The sequence below is a fragment of the Hylobates moloch genome, unplaced genomic scaffold, assembly GCF_009828535.3.
Source record: "Hylobates moloch isolate HMO894 unplaced genomic scaffold, HMol_V3 SCAFFOLD_27, whole genome shotgun sequence".
NCBI classification, from domain to species: domain Eukaryota; kingdom Metazoa; phylum Chordata; class Mammalia; order Primates; family Hylobatidae; genus Hylobates; species Hylobates moloch.
Window position 1 is genome coordinate 394,799 of NW_026652302.1, and position 14,651 is coordinate 409,449.

A 14,651-nucleotide genomic window follows, 5' to 3' on the forward strand; every position below is an offset into this window, starting at 1 on the left:
GGAGGCCGAGGCAGGTGGATCACTTGAGGTCAGGAGTTCGAGACCAGCCTGGCCAACATGGTGAAACCCCATCTCTACTAAAAATACAAAAATCAGCCAGGCGTGGTGGCAGGCACCTGTAATCCCAGCTACTTAGGAGGCTGAGGCAAGAGAATCATTTGAACCTGGGAGGCGGAGGTTGCAGTGAGCCGAGATCACGCCACTGCACTCCAGTCTGGGTGACAAGTGCAAAACTCCGTCTCAAAAAAAAAAAAAAAAAAAAGTGACACGGGTCACTTCCGGGCTGAAGGGCTGAAAAGTCTCCCTACGTGCCCCTGTAGTTCCTCTCTGCTCTGTGCCACAGTAACATTGGAGGTCCTGTGTTGAGACGGTTAATGCCACAAGATGGAAACAGCCTGGATCCCTGAGCTATATAAGCTACTTCTTAGATAAGCAAGAAATAAACCCTAATGTGCAAAGCCACTGAGATTTTGGAGTTTATTATAATTGCATCACCCTAACCTATCTTGATTAATATAGATTTCCAATCTGGAATTCTACGTCACATCAAACTATCAATCAAGGATAAAGATATCTTCAGAAATGCACTATTTCAGATGACTTCTGTCCCATGCACCGTTTCTTGAGAAGCTAGTGGAGGCTGAGGAAATAAGGCAGAATGATGGTCCCCCAAAGATGCCCATGTCCTCATCTCCAAATTCTGTGAATATGTTACCCTACATGGCAAAAAGGACTTCGCAGATGTGGTAAGTTAAGAATCCTGAGCTGAGGAGAGGAGCCTGGATTACCCAGGTGAGTCCAATATAATCATAAGGGTCCTGATAAATTAAGGAAGGAGAGAGGAGGAGGAGAAGGAGAGTCTGAGATCTGAGGATGCAACAATACTGGCCTTGAAGATAAAGGAGAAGTCAAGAAATGCTGGTGGCCTCTAGAAGCCGGAAAAGTCAAGGAAATGGATTTGCCCCAGAGCTCCCAGAAGGAACACATCTCTGCTGACTCTTCAATTTGAGGCCAGTGAGACCCATTTCAGACTTCTGACCTCCAGAACTGTAAGACAATAAATGTGTGTTGCTTTAAGCTACTAAGCTTGCTGTAACTGTTACAGCAGCAAAAAGGAACAAATACAATATGGTAATGCAGGAAATAGGAGTGAATACATGTATTAGTTCGTTTTTATGCTGCTGATAAAGACATATCCCAGACTGGGCAATTTACAAAAGAAAGAGGTTTAATGCACTCACAGTTCCACATGGCTGGGAGGCCTCACAATCGTGGCAGAAGGTGAAAGGCAGGTCTCACATGGCAGCAGACAAGAGAGTTTGTGCAGGGAAACTCCCCTTGATAAAACCATCAGATCTCGTGAGACTTACTATCACGAGAATAGCAAAGGAAAGACCTACCCTCATGATTCAATTGCCTCCCACTGGGTCCCTCCCACAACACGTGGGGATTGTTGGAGCTACAATTCAAGATGAGATCTAGGTGGGGACACAGCCAAACCATATCGATACAGAAGAGAGTGAAAGGAGATCCCAAGACACACCTGAGCATGAGGTTGAGCGAGCAACCCGTCCTGATGGGAGCAGACAAGAAGACCCCAGGAGAGACTTCATCAACTCCACACTGACACAACACCTAATGTGTGTGAAGGCTCTGGGGAGATTTACACAACTGGAGAAGAGTTGAAGGATAAATTGGGGATCATAGAAAAGTATGTAAATAAATTTACAAAACAAGACAATATTTGTTATAAAGGAAATGAAAAGATAAGCAGGAAAGGAGACATAATAATAATGGCTCAGCTGTCACTCCTGTCTACCTAGTTGCAACAATAAAATCACTGGGCATTGATTTAGCCCCAGTAACATACACCTAGACAAGAAGGATGTATGACACAGAAGGGTGCTGGGGGTGGGGGGGGGCGGGTCAGCTGCAGTGAAAGAGCTAAATCCTTCTCTTGCACAGACAATGCCTAAAGCTGAGTGAAATCTGGAAGCAGCAACATAACAGGTTAACCAGGGATATGAAGTTAATACTAAAAAACCAGATAAAAGAGCAGAAAGTGACGTGCAGGGCGCCATCCGGGGCCACTGTTTTTCAACGAGGACTTTGGTTCTGTAAACTCTGTGTGTTACGTGCATGCACAAGTTTGATTAAACATACAAGGACTGACGAAATATTTGCAACAAATGTGACAGGAGGCTTAAATATTATTAATATACTATAAAGACTAGATGGGTGAAAATGGTTCATTTTAGTTGCCCTTGCGTGGTGGCATTGTGGATAATTATTTTTTCCTGCTAGTCTATAATTTTCTGTACTTCCCAAATTAAAACACAATAGGAGCAGGCATAATTTTTAAAACAAAGAAATGATCATACAATCTAATAAAAAAATAAACAAGAAAAGAATTAGGTAGGCCGGGCACAGTGGCTCACGCCTGTAATCCCAGCACTTTGGGAGGCTGAGGCGGGCAGATCATGAGGTCAGGAGATCGAGACCATCCTGGCTAACACGGTGAAACCCCATCTCTACTAAAAATACAAAAAATTAGCCGGGCATAGTGGCAGGCTCCTGTAGTCCCAGCTACTCAGGAGGCTGAGGCAGGAGAATGGCGTGAACCTGGGAGGTGGAGCTTGCAGTGAGCCGAGATCGCGCCACTGCACTCCAGCCTGGGCGACACAGCGAGACTCCGTCTCAAAAAAAAAAAAAAACAAAAAAAAAAAACTTAGGTAGCTATATTGGGAGCTGCTAAGATAATTAAGTTATTACAACTTTGAGAGCCCTGAGGCAACTGCCACTCTGCCAAGGAATGGTGGCATGGGTTTTCTTAATTTGCTAAAGCACTTTCCTGATTAAATATGCTTTCCAACAACAATGTGCCATTTTAAAATTTCATGCTTCATTTAAAGCCCTTCATTTTTGTTATAGACAGCCCAGCCCCAACAACCAGTTAAGCTCATGATTTTGTAACTGATGCTGGTTTGGATAGGGCTTGGTGAACATCTTATCAATGATAACTGGTCCCTGGGGATTGGGGTGGGGAAGATACTAAAAGAACAATTACATAAACTACATATTTTAAAACCTGTGGCTTCACAGAATTTTTTAATTAAAAAAATGAAAGATGTGCTTAATAGCACTAAATATTTGTGGAGGAAGAAATGAATTCGTTATGTTCTTCCTGGGCAAGAGTAGACATATTACATGCTCATAAAATTGATAAATTTAGAAGGACTGTGTCTGAACTTGGACATGGATCTCCACTGAAAGTTGAAATCTCAGAAAGCAGCCAGCTGGGCCAAACCCTTCCACATAAATGGTTTAAGAAATGTGATGAGGGTGAAGTAAGAGTGAAGTGGGAATACAGGCGACTTTGGGATTAAAAAACAATAACCCTATTATGTAAGGTTGATTTGTTTTCCTTTTGCAGATTCTTTTACCTTCTAAGCTATTAATTACCCATCTCCAACAGAATACCAAAGCATAAAGTTCTCTACAGCATACAGTGGTCTCAGAAGCTCTTATAATTATTCAAAAATAAAATGTTCACATCATTAATTTTCCTATCACTTGCAATGATCAAAAAAAATGAGAGGGTGGAAGGGACTCTTTCAAGGTCACGTTCATCAGAGTGAAACTGATTCCTAACTCCCAGCCTCGTTCTGTCTTGCTAGGTCTCTCGTTCTCTAAACCTGATATATTTATCATGAATCATTAAACACAAATCTATTACCCAGTGCAATGGATTCTTCCATAAAATGAAAAGCAGCTTCACTTCTTTTGTAGGATTTTTTTTTAAAAAAAAACGACTTTCGGTAAAGTCAGGTTTGAACACAGAGAATAATATATTCTTAAGAAAAAACAAAATGGTAAGGGATTGTGAAAGGCCTTGCTTAGTGTCCTGAATTAGCCCAAAGGCATCAAAGCGGGGATACCTACAAGACCTCAATGTTCTTATAAGGTAAGAGATTCATATCTGGTCTGCCAACTGGCATGTAATTGCTTTAAAAATCCAAAGAAGCCAGTTGCAGTGGCTCGTGCCTATAATCCCAACACTTTGGGAGGCCGAGGCAGAGGATCACTTGAAGCCAGGGGTTCAAGGCCAGCCTGGGCAGCAGAGTGAGACCCCATCTCTACCAAAAAAAAGTTAGCTGGGCATAGTGGCACATACCTGTAATCCTAGCTACTTGGGGGGCTGAGGCAGGAAGATAGCTTGAGCCCAGGAGGTCAAGGCTACAGTGAGCTATGATTGTGCCACTGTACTCCAGCCTGTGTGACAGGGCAAGACTGTGTCTCTAAAAAAAAAAATTAAAAAAAAAAAGATAAGGCTGGGCCTGGTGGCTCATGCCTGTAATCCCAGGACTTTGGGAGGCCAAGACGGGCAGGTCACTTGAGGTCAGGAGTTTGAGACCAGCCTGGCCAATATGGTGAAACCCCATCTCTACTGAAAATATAAAAATTAGCTGGGCATGATAGTGCACGCCTGTAATCCCAGCTACTCGGGAGGCTGAGGCACAAGAATCACCTGAACCCAGGAGGTGGAGGTTGCAGTGAGCCGAGATCATACCACTATACTCCAGCCTGGATGACAGTGTGAGACTCAGTCTCAAAAAATTTTTTAAAAAATAAAATAAAAGTAAAAATCCAACGAAAATAGGGTGTGGGGTGGGGTGGGGGATCGGGAACTAGGCTTGCTCTAAGTTATAGCAAACTGAGTTACCAGAATCTACATCAAGGAAACAGCTACAGAACCAAGGACCCATTGCTGGGTACTTACCATGTGTCAGGCATCAATGTAAGTGCATTCCAGTGATCTCATTTCAGCCTCACAATCCTGAGAGGTGGGCATTACAATCCTCTTTTAGAAACAGGAAATTGAAGCTCAAAGAGGTGAAGTACTTATTTTAGAGTACCTAGGGTAACTAGTGACCTAGCTAGGATTTGAACTGAGATCTGATTCTAAAACCGATGCTTCTCAGCCTCCTCCCAGGCACCAAGAATGAACAGAAAGGTCAGAAGGAAGCATGAAGCAAATGAACACAGTCACATGTTTTCAGCCTAAGGGGTGGGTGAGTGCATTGGACATATTGGATATATATTTTATTAGTCTCATTCATTTTTTTGTGTTTAGAATAGTTCATAATTAAAAATAATTGAAAAGTTAAAAATAAAGAGGTTTCATCATTTCAGCCTTAGACAAAAATAAGAAAGTATTATAAACTTCTTGAGAATGCCAGTTCTTTGTTTTTCAAAGAAAATCAGACAATGTGGGTTTTTACCACATTGGATGTTCTTTACAGAACAATGAATAGGAGCATGGAACCAGGGGCACCCTCTTAGCAGCAGGAATGGCTTCAGGAGCTGCAGCCACATGGAAGCATGCTAGGCAGGGCGGCCCCGCACCCAACACAATTTTGTGCCAGAGATTTATTTGCTTCTTGCAGGTCCTCACAGAGAAGAGGAAAACCAGGTGGATGGGCATGTCTATATCCTGAAAAATAGGCTTTGAGGTTTTGGGAGACAGAAACAAGAAACGTGTTTTTCTCTGAAATCTACTCTTGCAAGTAAAAGTGATGCTAACCAAAGGAGACTGTGTACACACACAAAATCCAGCAATCCTGCCCTCCCGGAAATGGGGACTTTTGGATCCAGAAATCTTCTCCAAGGTCACCAATGCTTAACCAAGCCAACTGAAGGCCATTGTACTCCCAATACCTTCTGTAAGTAATTTACCTACTATGATTGTAATATATTTGGGTTTTCATCTGTAAGCTCAAAGCAAGGAATGGACATCATGGTTTCTTTACTACAGAACATGGAACCTCTTTCTGCTAATGTGTCTCCAAATCTAAAGAAGTTATTAAGAGGGGGAAAAAAAAAACAAAAATGTAATCTTTCTTAGGAACTTGTGGTAGTTTTGTGTATTAGTCCATTTTCACACTGCTGATAAAGACACACCCAAGACTGGGCAATTTACAAAAGAAAGAGGTTTGATGGACTCACAGTTCCACATGGCTAAGGAGGCCTCACAATCATGGCTGAAGGTGAAAGGCACATCTCACATGGCAGCAGACAAGAGAAGAGAGTGAGAATCAGTGAAGGCGGTTTCCCCTCATAAAACCGTCAGATCTTGTGAGACGTATTCACTACCACAAGAACAGTATGGAGGAAACCACCCCCATGATTATCTCCCACCGGCTCCCTCCCACAACACTTGGGAATTATGGGAGCTACAATTCAAGATGAGATTTGGGTGGGGACACAGCCAAACCATATCATATTGTTAGCCTAACGGTTTAGTTAGGCTGAGAAGTCTCCGGTAGAAATAGAGGCACATTGTTTGAAAGAGAGCAGACTTCCTTACTGTTTTTCTTTGTTGCTCTCATGTCCCTCTGCTGTGTGGCAACAGGACCTCTCTCTTCAGTAACTTTGTCTTAAATGAATTGTCACTGAGATCCTTTTCAGAGAAAAATATGATGTAATATAATATGTTTTTTGTATAGAAGATAACACAATTTGAACAGCAGGAATAAATTTTAAATAGAAGAAATTGGAAAGAATGTTGGGGCTAATAACACAGCTAAAAACATGAGAATGGTGAGGAAAAGTGAAGAAAGAAGGTTGGGGGAAAAACCTGAGTGGTATGGAAGGTATGAATCTGTTTGCCAGCCTGTCCTTTGACTGGACTAAACTCCTGGAGGGCATAGACTGTGCATTCTGTGGCCTGACAGCCTCAGCACCCAGCACAGAGCCCAAGACAAATTTGATGCATAGTAAACACTTGGATGAATGCATGTCATTTAGACTTAAGAATATATCAGTCATGTGCTCTCTGTCTTTGATTCCATCAAACCTTATGACACAACAAGATTATAAGCTGTTAGATGACAGAGATCATCTTCAATTTTTTAAATGTCTTCCTGATCCCTTAGACTAAGTAGGCATTAAACAATTAATACTAACGGGAAATTCGCTTCTGGGGGTGTGGGTAGGAAGGATTCAACTTTATTGAGCAGTGGTTCACTGCCAGATGCTGCAAAGCACTATACAAGTATTATCTCAGTTCATATTACTACTTCTCATTCATTTGGAGATTGCTGATCAGCATAATAATTGTAAGCTTTTTTCTAATGAACCCATTTTACAACAGAATTTTGAATACTAATACTTTATATGCAAAAATAATATTTTATATATAAAAATGCTTTTGTATACAAGCGTAGATATCAGTAATATATCTTAACCCTCAATATACTATTAGCATCCACTGGACCCACTTTTAGTTTTTTAGGTTTTATAAATTTCAAGCAGTTCTAACTATTTGTATGGATTAATATTTTATAACTTTATTCTTTCTTAGAGATGTTCCAAAGAAAAAGAGAAAAATATACTTTTTTTTTAAAAAAAGAAAGAGAATAAAACTCATTCGACCTTGCAACTACCATATGGGTCCAGCAGACCATTTAAGAAAATCTAAGATCCATTATGGCATCTTTGTAATTTTATTATTCCTATATCTTGAAACATTTTGCTATTTCATCATCTCAGGAACAATTACCCACCAGTTATATATCAATTATTCCCAAATAAGGTTTAAAAAGACTAAAGTAATAGAAACATACAGGAACAATGGAATAGATTAGAAAACACTGCCATTCAGTAGAATGTTCCTTGATGATGAAAATGTTCTATTTTTCTTGTGCAAGACAGTAACCACTAGCTGCATACAGCTACAGAGAATTTGAAATGTGGCTAGTGCAATGGAGAAACGAAATTTTTATTTTTTTAATTTTAATTAATTTAGATTTAAATAGCTACCTGAGGCTAATAGCTACCATATTAAACAGCGTGGGCCTAGGGGAATGATTCATTAGTGAAATAAATTGTCACTATTGCATCATCCTCCATCTTTCTTATTGTGTTACCCAAAGTATTACATCATCTTTTTGGAGGATATAAAAGGAGACTAGAGACATCACCTTTGTAGTTTGTTTTAATTTCATTGACTAGAGTGGAGAATTTCAAATTTTTCATTCTTGCCTATAATGACAAAAAGAAGATAATTGACAGAAAGAGAGATTTCACAAACAACAGAAGCATCAGAGATGAATGCAAGCCATCACGCAACGGCACTGAAGACTCTAATGATGATGATGAAATTGATCATGGAAACGAAACCTCAGACTACGACTCTTCAGATGATGACATCATAGATTAATTCTCTTAAACTCTCTAAATATATTGAATGAACAACATATTTCTAAGGACAACAAGAAAACATGCTATTCTTATAGAGTCAGTCGTTCAAGAGGAAGGATTCCCTCAAATAATATTTTGTGAAAAGAACCTGGACCATCCTGTTTTGCTAAATGAATGTGGGATGGTATTCTTTCACCTTTTCAAGTTTGTATACCAAAATTTACTTTATATACAGTTTGAAAACGTTCAGGTGCTGAAGGTAGGTAAGTATACAAAGGTTACTAGAAGAAAACGGATAAAGTAGATGTGAAAAAGTTCACTGCATTGATTTAAAAAATTAAGTGTCCTTTGAACCCAAATGGTAAATGGTGATGACTATTTTTTTCTGGTATACTGAAGGTTAAAATTTGTGTATTATACTAATCAGTGTACCAGATTGCTTATTTAAAAGTGCAAAAATTTAGAAATAAGGTAGAAAATTATTGTATTTCTACTTAAATTAGTAATTTTGAAATGGTTAAAAATATGAGCGCTGGAGCTATACACACAGCCCTGGGCTGGAATCTCAAGTCCAATGCTTACTTAGTGTGTGACCTTTGGCAAGTTAGCCTGTCCCTCTAAAATCCAGCTCCCTTATCTGTAAAGTAAGGATTTAAAAATTACTTCCTCTCTTATATCATTTATAGAGATTAAATTTTGCATGCAAAGTGCTTAGCATAGTGTGTGGCACACAGGAAAAAACAGATATGGATAGTGATTTTATTATCTTTGAGGCGGTTAGAACAGCTCTCCTTATCTATGGGGTTTGGGAAGTTAACGTATATGAAATGATATCTACATCCTATTTGTTACCAACAGAACTTATCATTGCTGCTGCCCACTGTTTGTACCAGGTACCCATGTCCCAGGTGAAGTGAAGCCAAGGAGGGGAAATGTCAGCTTCTCGGGTCTGTGGACACTGCACATGATGCTGCAGAGGCCAGGGCACTGAAGCCTTTAAACCCAACTTTAATCTTCTCTCACACCAGAAAATTTCTTTTTCTGATTTTTAGATTCAGCAGATGTTACTTTAATGAACTCAAATTATGCATAAAAGTAAAAGGAACTGGGTAAAAACTTCCCAAAATCTCACCACTTGGAGAAAACACTATTACCCTTTCCAGGCTTGTCTCTGTAGACATACATACAAACATATGCATGCAATTTCACAAAAAGAGCTATCATGCTTTTGTTTTTGTAGTTAAAATAATCTTTCTGTTTCATTTGCTAGAAATCTCTATGGTGATTCTAGTCGGTGCTCTAACCTTAAACCACTGTATTCTGTGTACACACAAAGTAGTAGTAAAATGTGGCAACCGAAAGAAAATATTAACATCGACCTTTAAATAGCGGCTTAGCTCAAAAACCGAGGTGAGCTGTGAGGTTCAACTGGATTTTAAAAACAAGTGAAAATCAGAGGCCTTTGTTTTTTCTTATGAAAATATTGGAGAGAATGAGGACGGGGGCCCAGTATGTGTTGTGTGGCACACCCCATTCCCTAAATGGCTATTACTTGTGGAATGTGAAACTTGTGAAATTGAATGTTTAATAAAATGAGAACTCGCCTGTAACCTCAGTATATTTTCAGGGTTTAAAAATCTTATTTTATCTAGATCTCAACTCTTTCAGTCTTGGCATCAAAAAGTTATTTTTGAGCGCTAAACAAATATGAAAAGGATGGGTCTGGACCGAGTCTTGCTTTTCCCTGCCAGGGTAAGGGTTCATTCCAGAGGCCAGGCATGTGTGAGTCCTCATCGTCTGCATGCCACCCTGTCCCGGGATAAGCCAGTGGTCTACAGACCTAAACCGCTGAGGCCCCACCCCAGGGGACACGTGAGGGACCTTTATCCGGAAGTCTGACCTCATCACTTCTGAGATTCATTTCCACCCTGCCAGAAGCAATAAGAACGGATGAGAAGATGTTCACATACCAGTATTATTTTTACCCATTTTTATATTCTTCTTCTTATGGCTACTGCTTAGAAAATCAAGAGTGTTTTGCTACTCCAATCCCAGATAATGAAAATACAGTTATAGTGAAAGATTCTGTATTAGGTAAACTTCTGCTGATTTAAAGAGATTATGCTCCCAATTTTCAAACTAGTAAAGAGTTTATAAAACTGGATTTACTCTAAAGGGGTCTGAATAATCTGCTATAACCTGATCATTTTTGCATATTACAAGGAGCTTTAGTTAAGGGTTGGGGGAGATATGGGGGAGTTGAAGACCAGACTGTAGGGGCAGGGGGAAGAGGCACAGCTAGGGAAGACCCTATGGGAGAAGGGGAAGTGAAGCCAGAAAACACCAAATCTAGGCACTGACAGTCCCAGCAAAGAGGCAGGCAGGACAGACAACCCAGCCACAGCAAGACCAGCAGGAAGACCAAAGTGTTGACTCAGGCTGGCCACCAAGGAAAAAGGTCAAAAAGGCAAGTTCATAAAAAAAGGGTCTGGGTCTTCAGACCATGTAAAACCCTGTTTATCAAGCCAGGAACAACAAAGCCATTGAGGAAAACAGCTGATGGGTCCCATTGACAGAGCCACCTAATCCCACTCCCTAATATCATGACAGGGCAGGGGGCTGTGGAGGGCTTCACCTGGCCCCTCCCTACTTGGGAGAAAAAGGAAGTCACTGGTGAGGACACCTACCAGGACCTTCGGCACCATTCTTCTTTTCCCCCTCTATTGTCCCTCCTAGGCAGGTGATTGACCCCTCTAAAAATGTTTTCTCTACAAGAAAACTTACGATGGTGAGTCATCATTACATTAATAAATAAACTTTGGATAATAGCCATATCACTCTCTCTAGGCTATTAACAGTGAAAACACCACAGAAAATGTCTAAGGAAATGGTTCTCTTTATATTCTTTAGAACAGTGGCTCTCAAATGTGAACTCCAGACTCACAGCATCAGCATCATGTGGGAGCTTGTGAGAAATGCACATGCTCAGCTCCCACCCCAGACCCACTGAATCAGACGCTCTGGGGCCTGGGCCCAGCAATCTGTGTTTTAATAAGCCTCCAGGTACTTTCGATGCAAGCTAAAGTTTGAGAATACTGGCTCAGTGAAAGAACCTGGGAGGGAAGCCAGAAGACCTAGTTCAGATTCCAGCTCTGGATTCCATGGTCTAATTCAGTGAAATTTAATGAATAGTCATGATGTGCCTCTGTGCATTGAGGCTAATGCAAGAATGTGAGGATACTGAGACGAGTTAGACACGGTCCTTATCCCCAGAGAGAACATAATCCTCTATATTCCTTTGCTCCTCTAGAATAGAGGCTATTTTTGTTGTTGTTGTTCTTGCTTTGTTTGGTATTTGTATTTCTACTGCCTGCAGCATCACAGGCATTCAATAAACAGGTAGTGGATCAAGTGGTAGAACCATTCGATGACTGTGATAAATACTGCTGTACCACTCATCAATAATTTTAATGTTACTGCAGTACAGTTAACAGCAGCCACCCTTGATTTAATGTTTATCGCATGTCAGTGTCAAGTGCTCATCATACATCAGCTCATTCAATCATTTTAGGCATCCTGTGCTGTAAGCAGTATTTTTAGTCCCACCCTGCACATGAGAAACTGAGGCTCAAAATATTAAGTAATTCATCCAGTGTCACACAGCTAGAAAGTGGCAGCGTCAGTGTTGAATCCAGAAATATCTTCTTCCAAAGTTCATGCTCATGAATGTAGGGGTGGTCTAAACAGACTTTAGGGCTGATTTGTTTGGATCTGTGTCCCCACCCAAATCTCATGTCTAATTGTCATCCCCAGTGTCGGTGGGGGAGGGGGCCCAGTGGGAGGTGACTGGATTATGAGGGTGGATTTTCAGGGTTTAGCACCATTCCCCTTGGTGCTGTCACAGCGACAGTGAGTTCCTGTGAGATCTGGTTGTTTAAAAGCGTGTGGCACCTCCCCCCATCCCTCTTGTTCCTGCTCTGGCTATGTAAGATGCGCCTGCTTCCTCTCTGCCTTCCACCATGATTGAAAGTTTCCTGAAGCCTCCCCAGAAGCTGAGTAGATGCCTGTATCATGCTTCCTATACAGCCTGCGGAACTGTGAGCCAATTAAACCTCTTTTCTTTTTTAAATTACCCAGTCTCGGGTATTTCTTTATAGCAATGCAGGAATGGACTAATACAGGAGTAAATTTCCCCAAAGCCTCTAAGGTTGGGGGTTCATTATCTTCTCACCGTGTATTTACAACTGCATTTTGTAGGCATCACCTTAAGTGGTCCAAGACTAAGAAAACAACCAAGTATGGGGAGAGCTAGAGTGCTTGTATCTACACTTTAGGATTTCACACGCCAGAAAGAACATTCTTGAAGTGACAGATACAGGGTTGCCAGCTTCTTATTTTGCCAAGCACAACCCCTTCCCAAGTACTGATCAACAATCCCCCTCATTTCCTAGAAGGAAAAAAAAATGATGTCAAAAAAGTACAAGGGACATACGGTTAGAATAAAGGGTAACTGATTGCATTGCATGTATTTTCTTATATACAATGATCAATTTGTTCTAGTTTGCTCACTTTTCAGTAGATTAGCATTCGGTTTTCATTGAGCTTAAGAAAGTAAACAGTGTTAGGGATACTATACTAAAGGATTATTCTGCCCCTTCAGTCAGACAAAACTACTTACAGGAAAAAACAAAAGTGGACTCACAGGCCTGGCCAGGGCAGCCTTGAGGGGGGTATTGGCAGGGCCTCAAGTGGAGTATCCCAACCCAGTTAGGCTGGAGAGAACAGGACAGATGTGAGTCTAGCCCCAAAGCCCAAAGGCACGGGGAGGCCGGGTGTGGCTATCACACTGTGGGCCAGCATCGATGCCAAGGCAAATGAAAATGAGGTGCAAACAGGAGAAGCTGCCAGAGGTCTGAAGTCAGTCTCAGGCTCCAATGCCTGGGCAGCAACAGCCACTGATTCAACAATGGCTCCTTCTCCCTGTCATCTGGGCTATCATCATGCTTTTCTGCTTCCTCCTTGTTAGAAGTTAAACATCAATTTCACATATGTCATCTACCCTTTCTTGTGAATTATTCATGTCCAGGAGAGATCTGTTCCACTTGTTGGAGGCTGTAAGTATGATAAAAGAAAAAGAGGACTTATATCACAAGCAAAGATCTTACCTTACTAGGAGGTGGTCCATGGTCATCCAAGTAAGTGGAATTTCCTAGAAAATAAAGGAAAAAGTTGATGAATCCGTTTTTTAAACTTCAAATGAATTTAGTGCAAAGTTATTGAAAATAAGCATTCTAGTTATACAGTATTTCTACTCAGACAACAGTACCAAAGAAAAATGGGCAATTAATCACTGGTTTGACTGGATTTTGCTGATATTACCATGTTTGATTAATAGTTTCAGCTGTTACAAACATTCTACACACATGGTTATGTATGCACACAAACATACATAACACACGCAGTAACACGCACCATTTTTCCTCACCCATTTATCTGCTGAGTTTAGCTTAGACCATTGGTAGTCAAATGTTACTGTACATCAGAATTACCCGAAGGGCTTGTTAAAACTGCCCAGCCCCAGTCTGAGAACATGCATTTCTAACCAGTTCCCAAGAGATGCTGATGCTGCCGGTCCTGAACCCCATACTGTCTTTCTCCAATTTGTCTTAAAATTGTCCGTTTCTCTTCTCTCCTCAGGCTAGCTTGTTTCCGGAGTTTGATTTGTCTTCACTAATAGCCATTTACTGGCATGTGTGTATTCAGAGTGCACAGCTATTGTTTCCTGATGAATAAAAGACTCAAAGGGATTTGGAAGGGAATTAAAGTTTACTGACTTCCTTTCAGTAGCAGCTACTCTGCTAAGTGCTTTACAGGTATTTATCTATTTAATGCAAATACCAGAGATGGATTAGAAGTGTCCCCTTTTAACAGAGGAGAGAACAGAGGCCTGGAGAAACTCAGTAACCTGTGCACAGTCACACAGCTGGTAAACTGCAGAGAGGAGAGAAGACTGGTTTTTCCAGAGCATGCTCAGGCATCTACCCATGTGAAAAGCCTACCTAGAGTCCTTCCTGCCATCTCGGGCTTCTGTGTGAGGCAGGCACTGTAAACATTACCATCTGGAGATGTTTGATCACCTGGGGGGCCAATGATGCAATCAGTATAATCGAAGGCGCCTGTCCAAGAGCGGTAACTCTTGTGAGTCTGGGGAAAATCATCTCACCAGAAAAGTAAAAATGACCAAACAAGCTAATGGAATGAAATGTAGAAAATCATGGAATGGAACCATAAGAATACCTCTAGAGAACGGTAGATGATTGGGGAATAAGATCAGTGTCTTAGTCTGAGTGGATGAAAGGTGCTTTTGACAGCAGAGAGCAAAAATGACTTAAGAAACTGGACTAAGAAGGGGGAAGCAGGGCTTAAGCCAGGGACAGTTGAACTGGGGA

The 14,651-nt window shown here is 41.0% G+C and overlaps 1 protein-coding gene across 7 annotated transcripts in view; it reads right to left on the minus strand.

Annotated features, from left to right (window-relative positions):
- The window catches only part of LOC116463095 (uronyl 2-sulfotransferase), a 423,370-nt gene that overhangs the window by 270,851 nt on the left and 137,868 nt on the right, over positions 1 to 14,651 (minus strand). For all 7 annotated transcript variants that reach the window (XR_004246562.2, XR_004246558.2, XR_004246561.2 and 4 more), the window contains exon 2: positions 13,368 to 13,411. Coding sequence is in view for 2 of the 7 variants with exons in the window: in XM_032146061.1 (XP_032001952.1) it covers positions 13,368 to 13,411 (44 nt within the window). In the remaining 5 variants the exon portion in view is untranslated. The remainder of the gene's footprint in view (positions 1 to 13,367; positions 13,412 to 14,651) is intronic.